Source organism: Cetorhinus maximus, chromosome 8 (genome assembly GCF_964194155.1).
Source record: "Cetorhinus maximus chromosome 8, sCetMax3.hap1.1, whole genome shotgun sequence".
In the NCBI taxonomy this organism is placed as follows: Eukaryota; Metazoa; Chordata; class Chondrichthyes; order Lamniformes; family Cetorhinidae; genus Cetorhinus; species Cetorhinus maximus.
The window spans coordinates 5091051-5106253 of NC_135886.1; the positions used below are offsets into that span (position 1 = coordinate 5091051).

A 15203-nucleotide genomic window follows, 5' to 3' on the forward strand; every position below is an offset into this window, starting at 1 on the left:
GGTAGCCTTTGTCCCCAAGGAGCCAACCCTGCAGCCTCTGTGGACGCTGGAAGATGTCAGGGACTTGAGTCCTGCTGAGAATGTCGGAGTGGTGACGCTTCTGGGGTATCCTGTGTGCAGACCTGCAGGATGCATTTGTTGTGGCCGCAGACCAGCTGAACATTCAGTGAGTGGAAGCCTTTGCAGTTCACACACTGGAATGCTTGTTGCCATGGAGATCTAAGCGCCAAGTGAGTGCAGTCGATCGCACCCTGCACCTGTGGAACACAGGGATCACCACAAATCCCAGCGCTCTTGCTTCCTGGTTTGCCTGAGCCTGCTGCCCCTTCCTCTTGAGGGTGGTGCTCCTCCCTTTGCCAAGCCAGGCTCCTCCGTCGCAGTCTCCTTCTCTGCTCCCTGTCAGCCATGAGGCATACAGCTAGATCACCAGGCTCCATGGTCCTGATGTTCTTCTCCTGCGATATCATAGAGAGAGGCGGCAGGGTTTGCATACATCTCCTAAGGACCTCCCTTGGTTAAGCCCCTGGCTCCGGCTGCATCTCAAGGCTTCTTCACATATGTCAGAGAGCGCTGGCCCCCACTTTGATGGCCTGTGTGTCTTGCGCTTCTTGGCTGTCCAGAACCCCACCCATCTCTGCCCCACTTCATGACCGATTAGCGGCAGCTTTGGACAGTCTGCATGTTGTGCTCTCAGCCCAGGCGCAGGCATTCTCCTAACCCTCACTGCAAGGCTGCACTGTTAGCTTGAACCATGAGGGTTACTGATCCAAACCTGAATAGATACATTGCAAGGGGATCTGAGCACCTCCATCAGTGACTGTTCCATGCCCACCTTTTGCAAGGGGACTCTGCAACATGCCCAGTCACCCAGTTGCTCTGCTGCCCTCTCAAACCTGCATTAATTAGGAGTCTGCACACTAGGGGTGAAAACATCTGGAGAACTTGGCGGCACCTTCATGCTTTTGCATTGCCTGGGTGGGCAGGAATGTTTGAGGGGCTCGACTCCAAGGATGTCAATGGAGCTGCTGGTGAACGGTCTCAGCTGCTGAAGGATGGTCAATTTTGTCAAGTGCGTGGCTGCTTCCCTCACCTTCCCCCACCTCGGCCAACCTGCCCCTCCCCCGTCAGCATGTGCTTGTGCACCCCCATCAGTCTGTGCTGCCTTGCGTCCCCTCTGGCCCCACCCACGCTGGAGCCCTTGCCCGGGCACCGCAGTGAAAGCCAGCTGGGAAAAAGCGACTTGCCTGTGCCCCCCTCCGAATGAGCGACGCCTCTTCCATGATGTCCTACGGGTCATCCTTGCGAGCGCTGCGCAGTGTTGGGTGCGCTCCCCTCCAAGTTCCCCTCAAAGTTCAGCTCGCCAGGTGCACACCTTTTAAAGGCAGTCGTAAATCACCCCGTTCTGAAGTCACGGTGACGTGGGAATTAAATTTGGTGTGGGAATTAAATTTGACAATAATGAGATGCAGATGCATTAAAATTAAGTTCCCAATGTTGGATGGTGGGAAACATGGACCACCACTGACGGGGGAGGGGACAATCGCGTCCTTGGTTTACTTTGCCGGGAAACACAACTAGGGCCATCTTGCGATATTTTCCTCTCATGTTACCAAACACACTGGCTGTAACCCAGAGCGGAAAATTCTGCTGTAACTATTCGTTTACAATACTGTTTTATACTCTTCTTACACATTAGTACTTCTATAAGCTTCCTCACACACCGATAAAAAACAACATTCTTTACTGTATCAATCACCATGACAACAGAAATGTAGCAGCTGCGGAAATTTTTTTCATGACCAGGAAAATAACCATCCAATCAAAATTCTCCCAGAATCATTGTCCATCACTACCGTACCTCCCAGATTGAAATTCCTTATGATCTGTGAAGATGATTTCCCCCCACTTTCTGACTATAAGGGCGATTTGTGTCGGCCAGGGTGAGCTCATCATAGACGTTAATGGGCCTAAGGTTGTCAATTTGTCACTTTTCACAATTTCTTTGGAAAATTGAATGTTCTGAAAAGTATTTTCATCTGGGTCAGAAACAAGTGGTAGAGTCTTCTAATTAACAGGAATGCTGATGAGTGAAGCAATTGCAAAACTTTATGATCCTAAAACAAGTCATCATACATTTCTCACACGTCTCGTCTGTAGTAAGAACATGGTCAATTTGTGTGATTGCTCCTCATAATTCAATCCCTCCATCCACTCAATCATTTTGGTTGGTTTCCTCTGCATCAATTCGATAGCTGCAATATCTGTTGATACTGATTGCCCGCTGTATTGCAGGCTGAAAAATTAGTGGAACACAATCTACACTGATGTCTGAATGCATGTCTTATTTTAACAGAAGTCTCTCTGCACGGACTCGATGTGCACAGGACAACACAATTTGTAACTCTGCTCACCCCTCTCTCTCCAGGCACCTCACATCCACAACTGAACAGCCAACACTCACACTCACCCTCGTCCTATTGACCTCTTGCACCCATGCTTGACAGTCACTCTCCACAAGTGTTGTCCTTCCCTCCTATTCACACAAAGCATTTCAAATACTCATAACTCTCTACTTTCTCTGCTTGCAGGAGAAGGGAGTACACAACTTCTGGGAGAGGCAGAGACCCAGGAGGGGTTGGGGGGGGGAAGTTAGTTGTTGGGGGGAGAGTTTGCCCTTCAGTGACAACCAGCTTGATGGCCACTGTAATATGGCCTTGTTCGACTGTGAAGACGGTCATGTTGGAGGAGGCTGCAGATGTCAGCAACAACCGGCTGAGAAAGCCTGAACCTTCTGGGACATCGCTGCTCACACATGTCAAGAGAGCTGATCCTCTGTCTGTAGACCCTGTGTTGGGTTCTCACCTTCTTAGAGCTGGATCTCTGTGTCCATCTCTTTGCCTTGTGGTCTGGCACATGGCTGGGAAGAAAGGCAGCTGGTGCTGCTGGTGGTGTTGCTCCTGGTGTAGCTGTTGGTGTCAGTGTTGCTGTTGTTGGTCCTTTTACTCTTCATCAGAGGTGGAAGTTAGAGCTGCTCCCATGCCATATGGAAGGCCTGAGGTGTGTGAAGTGCCAGACAGGTGAAGTAACTTCCAAAAAGTTGGCAATTACCTTGCATGCACTCTCTGAGAAGGGTGAAATTTCTAATGTTGGTCCATGCCAGACTGTAATGAAGGCTGGAGGTGAGTGAAGTGCTAGACAGGTGAAATGAGTTCTAAGAAGTTGGCAATTAACTCAGATGTAGTGACAGCACTCATTGAGAAGGCATGCAATGAACAGTGGCCTCTCACCTGGCCATGGCTGCAGCTCTTCATTTTCACTGTTAAAGACTTCCCAGCCTGTCAGTTTCACTGAAGAAGCACTGTGCATTCACCTAGGTGACCCCACCATGCTCCACGCAGCTTGGCAAATGTGCCTGTTGGTATTATACCCAGAATCCCTGATCAAAACTGTTCTTAATTGCCTATTTGAATATTCAAATAACACACCTGACAGCTGCATGTGGGTTCCCCATTTGCCTTCAAACCTGCCTGGGTGAAACTTGGAAGTAGGTGGGATGATATCGGGATCCTAATCTTCTTTAACTTTTAGGAGTGATATCTCCCCGCATACACCCAAAAGCGCCTCCCAAATACACCCAAATTTGTCTGTAAAATTTCCCCCAATTAATTTATTATTTTTCAAAATACTAACATGACATCTTTTTAACTAGTTACTGCTGGTTACAAGGGGTCAATTATTTTTGTGAACCATTTGTGACCATTGCAAAAAAAAAAAAATGCTCCTTAATATAATATCATCAAAATTTATCATCTTAAGTGGTTCACACAATTTCTGGGAACTTTACAAAGCATTTCAAATTGTAATAAAATATAAAATACAATAAAATAAAATAAAATAAAATAAAATAAAAAAGCAAGTGAAAATATTCTGGATGTTCATGCAGGATTTAGTCAATCTTCTGACCAGCCTTTGACTGCACCTCTGATCCATTTGCGTCTTGGAGCTGATGTTTCCATGTAACCCATCATTTGCTGGCCTGGAGAACTGAATAAGAAATGAATTTAAGCAATTGAACTGTAAAAAATGAATGAGTTGACCTTCTTTCAAAGGTGTTTCACTTTCAGAGATACTGGCCAAAAATATATAGATGAGAGGGTGGGTGCGGATATCCTGGTCTAAGTGGCAAGATTCGCATGACGTAACCTCTTATTCCGATATTGTTCAACTTTCCTGGGGTTAGGAGAGCTTCTTATTTTGCATGTGGTACCCGTGGCATTGGGGCACATTTTGGGTGCCAGGCTGTACAATGCACCACACTGTGCTTGACCCAGGAGCGGTGTTGGTGCCCCCTCCCATCCCCAATTCCAAGTCTGCCATCTTATCATTTTAGATAAGAAAATCAGCCTAAGCCTATACCACAAGGCTTGTTATCCTAGTTAGTGGTCTGATGTTAGACCAGTTCCCTCTTTAGTGCTTTTCAAATTCCAGCCCATTTCTAGGCCTCGGGTGTGATTGGCAGAGACTCTGCCCCTTGAAAGGCACCACAGAAATTAATTGATGGAAAAGCCTGAGATGGTTGTGCACAGTTTCACAAAACCAGAAATTTTCCTTGTTGTTCCCATAGATGAAGTGTAATGTCATGTTCCAGTATATTATGGACTTCCAGTGAATACTTTTAAGAATTGGACACACACGCTCTATTAAAATAGCCGCTGCAAATCATTTGACCTTTGACATGTTGAGCCGCAGACGGCCCTGAGTCTCAGGTAAATACCTAATTAAATATGGACATTGACACAGAACCACACATTCAGGGAATTCACACCTCCCTTTGTTTAATGATAAATCAACACAGAAAGACTATAGAACTCCAGCTGACCTGACTCCCTATATCACCCTGGACAAACGGGGGTATTGAAACTCAATGTGTGTGAGACAAATGAGAGTGGATCCTACTGAGCTTCCAGTGTCTTTTGATGGTGTCACTTATCTAAAGCGGGCTGACTGAATCTCATGGTGTCAAAAGACAACACAGGAAGATTGGAATCAACAGATCCATCTTCCTTTGTTTGCAAAAAGGACTCTGACTTTGAACTTGTGGAAGTCACATCATGCAGGAACCATTTTGGTATTCCGCTTCTAAATCCGCAGACATTTCTTGCAGACAGAGTTTCATCAGAAAGCCATCGAAGTAACTGCAAGTCATCCAAGCAGCCGAGGTAATAAACAGCAATACCTTGAAAGTGTGAGATCTTAATAAGAGGGAGAAGGAGCCCTCCCAAATCTTCTAGGGATTCAACCAGAAGAAAGCACACAGCCTGTTAAGAAAGCCTTTGCTTTACAAGATCTCCATTTCATCTTAACCATCGACTTCATCTAAGAAACACAGGCCTGCCTCGAAAGAGACTGAGATAATTACAAGCTGTAACAGTATATCACCATCATTTGTATCTAATCTTTGTGTATGTGAAATGAGCGAGTGAAATGTTGTACTATTTTGGAGTAAGTGAGTGAGGTAAATAAGATTGTTTATTTTTAAACTTGCTAGAGCCTGCTGGTGAAATCACTTAATTGCGATACGCACACCAATTGTAAGGGAACACATACCACTTTCATACAATGCATACCGATCACAGGCAGTAAAGGGAAAACATTAATTCTGTCCATAACAAAATATCTACAACGATATTTGTTCTGCACTTTTATATCTCAAGAAGAACACTGAAACCACACAAGGAGATATCTGGACAGGTGAACAAAAGCTGAGTAAAGAGGTAGCCTTTAAGGACGGTGTGAAAGGAGAAAGGAGAGAGAGAAGTGGAGAGGTTTAGGGAGGGAATTCTAAAGTTAAGGTGTAACAGTTAAAAGCATGAGCATTAATGGTGGACCGTTAACACAAATATTCCGGTGACAATTAAACGACAGATTACTAGATTGTCTTTTGCCACACATGGCCTCATGCTCCACTCCCCTGTCTGATAACTGGGTCAAGCAATCACATAAGGCAGGTTTTTACCATCAGCGAGAAGGTCCCAACAGCGGGAGGAAATGCAAGGCACCAGCAGGCATGGGTGTGCAGCGGGACTTCCACCTGAACTTTGTATCGGGGCTGTCATCCTATTATAGATGACCGGCCACCCGCCTGCAAGAGCTGTCGACTCAGCCAGAGAGCCAGTAGCTCCGAAGTGCCAGTGGGAGTGCTGTTCACCGCTGAGGCAGGAAGGAGGTGTGAGGTCTACAGCATTAGGACAAAAAAAAGCTAATCAAAGAGTGGCATGCTGGAGGGAAAATCCCCCCAGGAGGGTTGCTAGGGCCCCAGGAGCTGCCTTCCCTCTGATCCTCTCTTTGCTGCCTATACCAGACCCCACCTCTCCCTCACCTGGGCTGTCAGTGGAAGGCTAACTCCATTTAGCTGGGGGCCTCCCAAGTGGTGGGGAGTTGCCCCATTGTCAGCAAAATGCAAATATCGCACAGTAGAATGGACCTTAATAGGGGCCTTTACGTATGTAAATTGGCTGCCTGCCTCTGCGGGGCAGGTAACCTGCCTACTTCCACTCCCAAGGTCAGTAAATTGCCCTGATGGTGAGATTGCATTGGGGATTCGACCTGACCCTGGTCTCCAGGATATTACCGGACCCTCACCTCCCTTTCACTTTCCGGGGGCCATAAAATTCAACCCTTGACTCCGGGCCGTTATGTTCTGCACTCAGTCAGTAACAGTTGAACGCGAGGATTCCTTTCTTGGGTTTCCATTTGAAACCAGACAAACTGCAGTTGATAAGCACAAAATTTACCCCAAAAGCCGTTGTTGTAACATTGGAATGGGACAATGCTTCTCTCTTAAGAGGAGTTTATGAGCGGCAGGTATTTTCTCTTGGAATATTTACCTTTTTTTTTTAGGCAAATTTTCGTTGTGTTTGAACTTTTCAACTGAATGAAATAATTTTGAATATTAGAATCATAAGATTTAAAAAATTATACCTGGGTCTTTTGCAAAATGTGTATAACATGTGACCGAAAGAGTACAAACAACCAGAGCAGCAAAGAACAGCCAACGGAATAAACTGTAACTCTTCAGCTCATCTTCTCTGATGAAACAAGAAACCATAATTAATACAGTGCAAAAGTGCTTATAGTCATGTTGAAAATTTAATTTAAATCACATTCATGAATGAACCTTTCAGCCTCCCAAGGAATTGTGTGATGTCATATGGAATGCACTAAGATTTGTGTGAGAATGGGTGATTTTCCAACATATGGCTCAGATCAAGGAGGTCTGGGACTTGCCCATGAACACTGGTAAAATCAGGTTTATACACTGCAAACACCTCCATGCGCTTTAGCACAGCACAAGTAGCCAGGATGAAACCCACAAGTAAAGTACACGGTATGAAAGAGAACTGAATTAGTAAATGTTATTCAATGCAGTCCATGTCCAAATGCAACAAGATCTGGACAATATCCAGGCTTGGGCTGACAAGTGGCAAGTAACATTTGTACCACAAGTGCCAGGCAATGACCATCTCCATCAAGAGAGAATCTAACCAACACCCCTTGACACTAAGATAATAGCTACAAACTGCGGATGCTGGAAATCCAAAACAAAAACAGAAATACCTGGAAAAACTCAGCAGGTCTGGCAGCATCTCCGGAGAGGAACACAGTTAACGTTTCGAGTCCGAATGACCCTTCAATAGTTCTGTTGAAGGGTCATTCGGACTCGAAATATTAACTGTGTTCCTCTCTGCAGATGCTGCCAGACCTGCTGAGCTTTTCCAGGTATTTTTGCTTTACCCCTTGACACTAAATTGGGTTACCATTGCTGAATCCCCCACTATCGATATCCTTGGTGTTACCATTGACCAGAAACTGAACTGGACTAGCCATATAAATACTGTGGCTACAAGAACAGGTCAGAAGCTAGGAACGCTGTGGTGAGTAACTCAGCTCCTGACTCCCTAAAGCCTGTTCACCATGTACAAGGCACAAATCAGGGCCATGATGGAATACTCTTCACTCCCCTGGATGAGTGCAGCTCCAACAACACTCAAGCTATTTGCCACTATCCAGGAAGAAGCAGCCCACTTGATTGGCACCCCATTCACAAACATTCACTCCCTCTACCACCAACGAAAAGTGGCAGCAGTGTGTACCATCTACGAGATGCACTGCAGGAACTCAACAAGGCTCCTTAGACAACGCCTTCCAAACCCATGACCACTACCATCTAGAAGCACAAGGACAGCAGATGCATGGGAACCCCAACACCTGAACGTTTCCCTCCAAGCCACACACCATCCTGACTTGGAAATGTACTGCTGTTCCTTCCAAAATCCTGGAACTCCCTCCCTAACAGCACTGTGGGTTTACCTACACCAATGGACTATAGCAGTTCAAGAAGGCAGCTCACCACCACCTTCTCAAGGGCAATTAGGAATGGGCAATAAATGCTGGCCTAACCACACCCCATGAATGAATAAAAAAAGTAATGTTTTACATTACAAAATAACTAATTTTAATAGAAGCATCGGTCCACCGGGCAGAAAGTTTTGTTCTAACTAACAAAGATCCTTCTACCTTAACAGAAATGTTAGCACTCATGGCAAAGTCTTGACCAAAACAATGGCCAGGATATAATGCTGCAGTCTTTATTTCGGTAACTATTTCGTAAATAGGGAACATTGGAAGGCATCTTTCAAGGGTCCTTGAAATCTGGCTTGACTAAAAAAAGTGACCTGGCCAGAAGCAATAAGACTGGCTGTACTTTGAACTGACTACCTCACTGCCCCTTAGAACAGTGAAGCATTGTAATGCAGTTAACCTTATAGGTTAGCCTGGAAAAATGTTGTGTGAGCTATCTTTCCTCACTTACATGTACTAAAGAAACAAATATATTTTTCAACTTGTCCAGGATTTACGTGTGAATAGCACTGGTGGGGAAGGAGTGGTGAGAAGTGTAAAAAAAACGCCTCAGTATTTCCTGTTGTTCTGGCGATTGGGCCTATTGTTCATCTCCATTGTGGCCTATAATAGAGGAAGCTGTTGAACACTATTGTGAAAAGCCAATCCTCTATACTCTCTACTCTCTTAATTGTGTCTCTGAAATCATTTTTTAAAATGAAAAATTCCCGCTTTGTGCTTTTTGAGTCACTTAATTCAATTGATCGTTTCTTTTTTTAAAGGGGAGAAGCTAGAATGAATTAGCAGGGTTAAATTGTGGCACACAGTCACCCTTCACAACTGTTGTCCTTTGTTCTTATTCACACAAGCCATTTCTTACTCTCAGATCTGTACTTTCTTGCCTTGCAGGAGATAGGAGCCCTGAACCTCCGGGAGAGATAGAGGTCTGGGTGGGGTGGGGTGGGGGGGAGGGGAGTTGGTGGATTGTGGTTGGGGGGAAAGAGTTTGTCTTCCAGTGACAGCCCCCTTGACGGCCACAGACAATATAACCCACCTCAGGGCCGCTGTGAAGGAGGTCTTGTTCCAGGAGGCTGCAGACGTCAGCAACAACAATACCATGATAGCCTGAACCTCCTGAGATACTGGTATTCACACATGTCAAGAGAGCTGATTCCCTGCCTGTAGGCTCTGCGTTGGGTTCTCATCTCCTTGGAGCTGGAACTCTGTGCCCATCCCCATTGCCTTGTGGGTGAGAAGGCAGCTGGTGCTGCTGAGAGTGTTGCTCCTGCCATAGCTCCTGGTGTCATTGCTGGCATTGTTGCCTCTCCTGTTCCTCATCAGGGGTGGAAGTTAGAGCTGCGTAAGCTGCCCTCATGCCATAATGAAGGTTGGAGGTGAGTGAAGAGTTCAACAGGTGAAGTGACTTCTCAGAAATCAACAATCACTTGATAAGCAGTGACAGCACTCTGAGAGGTTGGAGCTCTTGATTTTCACTGTTAAAGACTTCTCAGCCTGTCAGTTTCACTGAAGAAGCATTGTGCACTTGCCTCAGTGACACTAGTGATCTCCACACAGCTTGAGAATGTGGTCCACTGTCAGTTTAAACCAGAATCCTTGATGAAACCAGGGCTTAATTGCCTACTTCAATATTTGAATAACACCTTTCACAGCTGCACAAGGGTTTCCCATTCACTTTCAAACCTGCCCAGGTGAAACTTGGAAGTGTGGGGAATGATGTCAAGATCCCGACCTTCCGTGGCTTTTTGGGGGATTTAACTCCCCACGTGCACCCAAATCCACCTCCACTTAACTGTTAAAATTCCCCCCATTACTTCTCAGCTAAACGGCCCTTGAGAAATTTCTGCTTCAAACACAACAGCTGCTAGTTAAATTCTCTCAGCAGGGACATGTTCTCCCAGTCTGCTTCTCTTCCCTCTTCCTGAAGGAGTGAGAAGATCTTGCTTTGGAAACCCAGTGTTTTCAGGGGTTGACACCGCAGTGAATGGCTGTCCACCCCTGCGATAACCCCAGTATTTGGCACTGGGTCACTATCAGAGCAGGCGTATTTCTGATTTCAATGTTTAAATCCGAGTAGAATAAACTATACAGAGGGCAGAATCTTCTGCCTGTCAGGCGGGCTGGTTGGGAGTGGGCTCGGACGGGCGTGGAGCCTATCACGCCCGTGATCGGCTGCGCGCCACGAAAGAGCGCAGAAATCTCCCAGAGGCACAGGGCTGCCTCAGGGAGACTAAGTTCAATTTGAAACTTTAAGATAAAGAAAGATTGAAATTATTTAGACGTGTCCCCTCATGGGACAGTGTCACATGTTTATGAAATGTGTAAAAAATCTTTATTAGTTTAATAAAACCTTCATGAAACCTCATTCCGCCCCCATGGATGAGGTTTGACGAAGAACGTGTAGGCCGCGTGGGCTCTTCGCCTGCCGGCCAACCTTAAGGTTCTGGGCATCCCTGTCAATTCGTTCAATTGGTTTATTAATGGCCTTAACTGGGCTTTGACAGTTCGGCGGGCGCACAGCCGCCTTTGGCGCGTGGTCACCGAATGGAAGATTGGAATGACACGCGGTGACATCAGGACGCACGCCCGACATCACCGCGCGTCATTTTACGCATCGGCGCGCTGGGCCTGCCGCCGCATGCTGAAGTGAAAATTCTGCCCGGACATACGTTATCTTACCTTCAGAAACTTCTAATTCAATAGAAGCTTTTTCATCAAATTTAAATGTTGATCTTACTATCACACACCAGTATTGTCCTTCATCACTCTTCGTTAGGTGATCCATGGTTACTGAAAATATCCCTTGTGTTTCGTTATCAGCCAGTGATACTCTTCCTTTTTCTGGTTCTTCAGTAGAAACCACAGCAGAACATCCATAAATAATGGAATAATTACCTTTACACCATTGTTTAACATGGTCCTTGTACTTCAGGTCATACTGACAGTTCACAGTGACCGATCCTCCTAATTCTCCATGAACCCTCTTGGGTCCAGTTAATTGACATAAACCTGTCGGGATATTAATAATGAAAGATTATTAATAGCTCTACCAGGATCACAAAAACAGCATTTAACCAAATAAACACTCCTGTTCCATTGTTACAACAATCTCCTTTGCAATTACAGATCCGATTCCATTTATAATATCAAATCCCTTGTTCTGAGTCTCATTTGACCAACACTGTTATTGAAATCACTGCGTATACACAGTTTTTGCACCCAGTTTTCCCAATATGCAGGCCTGTGATTATCTGTTGTGAGCTGGTTGTGGGGTCAGATTTTCCACAATCAGAGCACTCAGATAAAATTCCTGATGTCATTAAAAATTTATATTCCTTATTTACACTGATCACTGCTATTAAGAAAGTGTTAAAACCTTGCTTAAAAAAAAAATCCTTCATTTCCATTTCTAAACCCAGATATTTTATTTCACCGGAGAACAAGATGTTTTTTTTGGATCATATGAACATCAGAACATTGGGAACAGGTGGAGACCTTTTGTTCTCCTTAGTGCTACATTCCTCGTTATCCTTAAGTACTATAAATCTATCGCTCAGTCTTGAAATCCTCACCCTTCCAGTATCCACAGCAATTTGTGAAAGGGGCCAAAATATCTATTATCTTTTCTGTGAAAAGTTGCCTCCTGATTTCACTCCTGAATAGATGAACTCTTATTTTAAGATGATGTCCCCCCTTGTTCTTCAATCCCCCTCTAGAGGAAACAATTTCTCCATATCAACCCGATCAAATCATTTAAACATTGTAAAAATCTCCATCAGATAAACTTTCAACCTCCAAAACTCCCTGGAATCCAAGAGAAGTTTATGCAACCTGTTCTAATAATGTAACTCTCTAAGCTCTGATATCACTCTGGTGAATCTGTGCTGCAACCCCTCCAGGGCTAATGTGTTCGTCCCGAGATGTGGAGCTGTAAATATCAGGTGGTGTCAAACCTTATAGCTTTATGTTGTTGAACCATAACTTCCTCTCCTTTGCAATCAACCTACCCTTAAGATAAAGATCATCATCATCAAAGGGTAATGGTTGACAGGTATTTTTGTGACTGGAAGGCTGTTTCCAGTGGGGTTTCGAAGGGCTCAGTACTAGGTCCCCTGCTTTTTGTGGCATATCTTCATGGTTTGGATATAAATGTCGGGGGGAATGATGAAAAAGTTTGCAAGTGACACAAAACTTGGCCATGTGGTTGATAAGAGAGGAGGATTGCTGGAGACTGCAGGAAGATATCAATGGATTGGTCAAGTGGGCAGAAAAGTGGCCAATGGATTTCAACCCAGAGAAGTGTGAGGTTTTGCATTTGGGGAGGTCAAATGAGACAAAGGATTACACAATAAATGGGAGGATACTGAAAGGTGTAGAGGAAGTGAGAAACCATGGAGTGAATATCCACAGATCCCTGAACAGGACAGGCTGATAAGGTGGTTAAGAAGGCATATGGAATCCTTTCCTTTATTAGCCGAGGCATAGAATATATGAGCAGGGTGGTTATACTGGAATGATATATAACATTAATTAGGCCACAATTTGAGCACTGTGTGCAGTTCTGGGCACCTCATTACCAAAAGGAAGCAATTGCATTAGTGAGGGTACAGAGGAGATTGGAGGCTACCTCCAATTTTGTGCACTCTTGTTTTTGCTGATAACCTTATTCATTGAACCTTACCACATGGCAATGCTGAATCTAAAGCTATCCCATCAAATAATTAGTTTGTACTGATGTGATCGAGATGGAGCTCATGAAAATTCATTCTCATTGGATTTCCTTGTGAAAGAGCACAGGCAGTTGTCCTGTCGCCAATATTTCTCTGTGAGTGAGCTTTAGGAACTATAGCAACACTCTGGCATCCTCCCGCTAGTAACAAAATGCTGTTAAAGTGCACATTGTAAAATGCTGATATCGAAATATCTTACATACTTGCTTATTCGAATATTATTCATGCATCCTCTGCTTTGGTTGGACACTGAGTGAATTTTGGTGTGGGCACGATATCTGACATTGCAGCGTCCCTTTAAACCTGCTGCACTAATATTTAACATAACCAATAATTGAGCTGCTAAAATACCAACTCCCTCCTCCAGGGACTTTGCAGGAACCAGAAAACAGCCAGAGCCAGGCTGTGTGCCTACACTGTATAGGCACATCTGAGGTAGAGATGACAGGAAAACTGGTGCTCCTTTCATGCTTGATAGCAATAAGAAATGCTGTGTTGTAAGAAATCCTGACCAAATCTTAAGAAATGTATTCAATACTAGAGAAATGTTATGAAGAAAGCTCCAAAACGAGCTTGCTGGCTGAAAATCACAGGGCAGGTCTATTGGGTCTAAGTGCGGTAGCGGGCGGATAAAATGGAGTCCTACCTGCTGACAAAGATGCCGGGTTTTCACGCTCTATCATCCCGAGCCTGCCTCATTATTTAGTCGCTCCCGCGAAACACGCTGTTTCCATGGCGAGCGGGCTCTCATTTGTCCGCCCGCCATCACCCCGCTGTTACATCACGCTGGCCGCCGTCTTTAAAAGGCAGCCGCCAGCAAAGCGCCCAGGAGACACTGCCAGCAAAGGAAAAAGGACTGCAGCCACCCCCACTTCAACGACAGGTCCCTCAAGCGACTGCTGGATGCCGTGGAGGCCCGCCGGGACGTGCTGTTCCCCAACTCTGACCACAGGATGGGCAGCAAAGTCACCAACCCGGCTTTGGGAGGCGGTGGCAGCGGTGGTCAGTGTGAACGCCCTGCAGAGGAGGACAGCCACCCAGTGTCGCAAATAATTCCTAGTGAACTCAAGTCAGAGTGCAAATTGCTTAAAAAAATTCAATTATGTGGAGCTTCAGAGTCTGTGTACAAAGCAATATAAAGAAACACTCGAAGCAATTACTCTCTTCTGATGTAATTCATTTTTGCTGAACTAAAAATAGCAGTTTTTATTCTCCAAATATGGTTCTGTTCTCAAGAATAATATTTGACACAGTTTGCCTTTGAGAGACAAATGTGTTTTAGATTTTCCATTTCTCTGTGCGGTTTGCTGAGGGAACTATATGTGAAGCACCTTGGATCGTTTTGCTAAGTTCAAGGTGCTATGTCACAGAACTTGCTGTTATAAACCTAAAAAGAAATGTGGTCAGTCTCCTGGCATCGATGAGGAGCTTGTGTTTCAGGGAGGACAGAGCTGCAACAGGGCAGAAAGAATCAGATGCTGCAGGAAAGCACAGAAAGTAGCAAAGGCAAACTGAAGATGCTGCAGAAGCAGACGGATATCACAGCATCAACTTGCAAAACCATGAGCGGCTTCTCTTTAGCTCATACCAGCAAAACAACTCGTGACTAGTCATTCGAGGTTTCTGGTCTTCATCAGCTCCTGCAAAAGCCCTTTCAATAACACTAAAGATCAAGAATTTTAAAAAGGGACTTACTTGAACCAGATATAAGAATCAAAAGAGCAATTAATTCCATTGTCCTGGCCTGCTTCTGGTGAGTGAAGCTACTGTGCCCAGACATAGTTTTTTTTAGCTGTGCTGTGCTTGAATCAGTTGGATCTCTGTGCTGTATTTGTCACTTCCTTCTTCATACTGCAGTCGAATTGACCAGTTCCTCTTCCGCAAAGAGGAAAAGGGGTCAGCTGCAGAAGATGCATCTGTGCTCCCCATCCCGACCAAAGAGCTGGGTTGTTATTCTAAATAGGTATATATATTCTGGATAGAGTATTGGTTAACAGATAGGAAGCAGAGAGTGGGCATAAATGGGACGTTTTCAGGTTGGCAGGCACTGAATAG

The 15203-nt window shown here is 45.0% G+C and overlaps 1 protein-coding gene and 1 long non-coding RNA gene across 2 annotated transcripts in view; both read right to left on the bottom strand.

Annotated features, from left to right (window-relative positions):
• LOC144684058 (polymeric immunoglobulin receptor-like) overlaps positions 1–15203 on the bottom strand; it is a 78231-nt gene that overhangs the window by 21810 nt on the left and 41218 nt on the right. The window contains exons 8-9 of the mRNA XM_078547772.1: positions 14844–14979; positions 11098–11427 (exon numbers count right to left, since the gene is read on the bottom strand). Coding sequence (XP_078403898.1) covers positions 11098–11427; positions 14844–14979 — 466 coding nt within the window. The remainder of the gene's footprint in view (positions 1–11097; positions 11428–14843; positions 14980–15203) is intronic.
• On the bottom strand, positions 3789–7059 carry LOC144683398 (uncharacterized). The gene is made up of 2 exons (XR_013577244.1): positions 6982–7059; positions 3789–4044 (listed from the first exon to the last, which is right to left on the bottom strand). It is a non-coding gene; the product is annotated as an uncharacterized LOC144683398 (long non-coding RNA).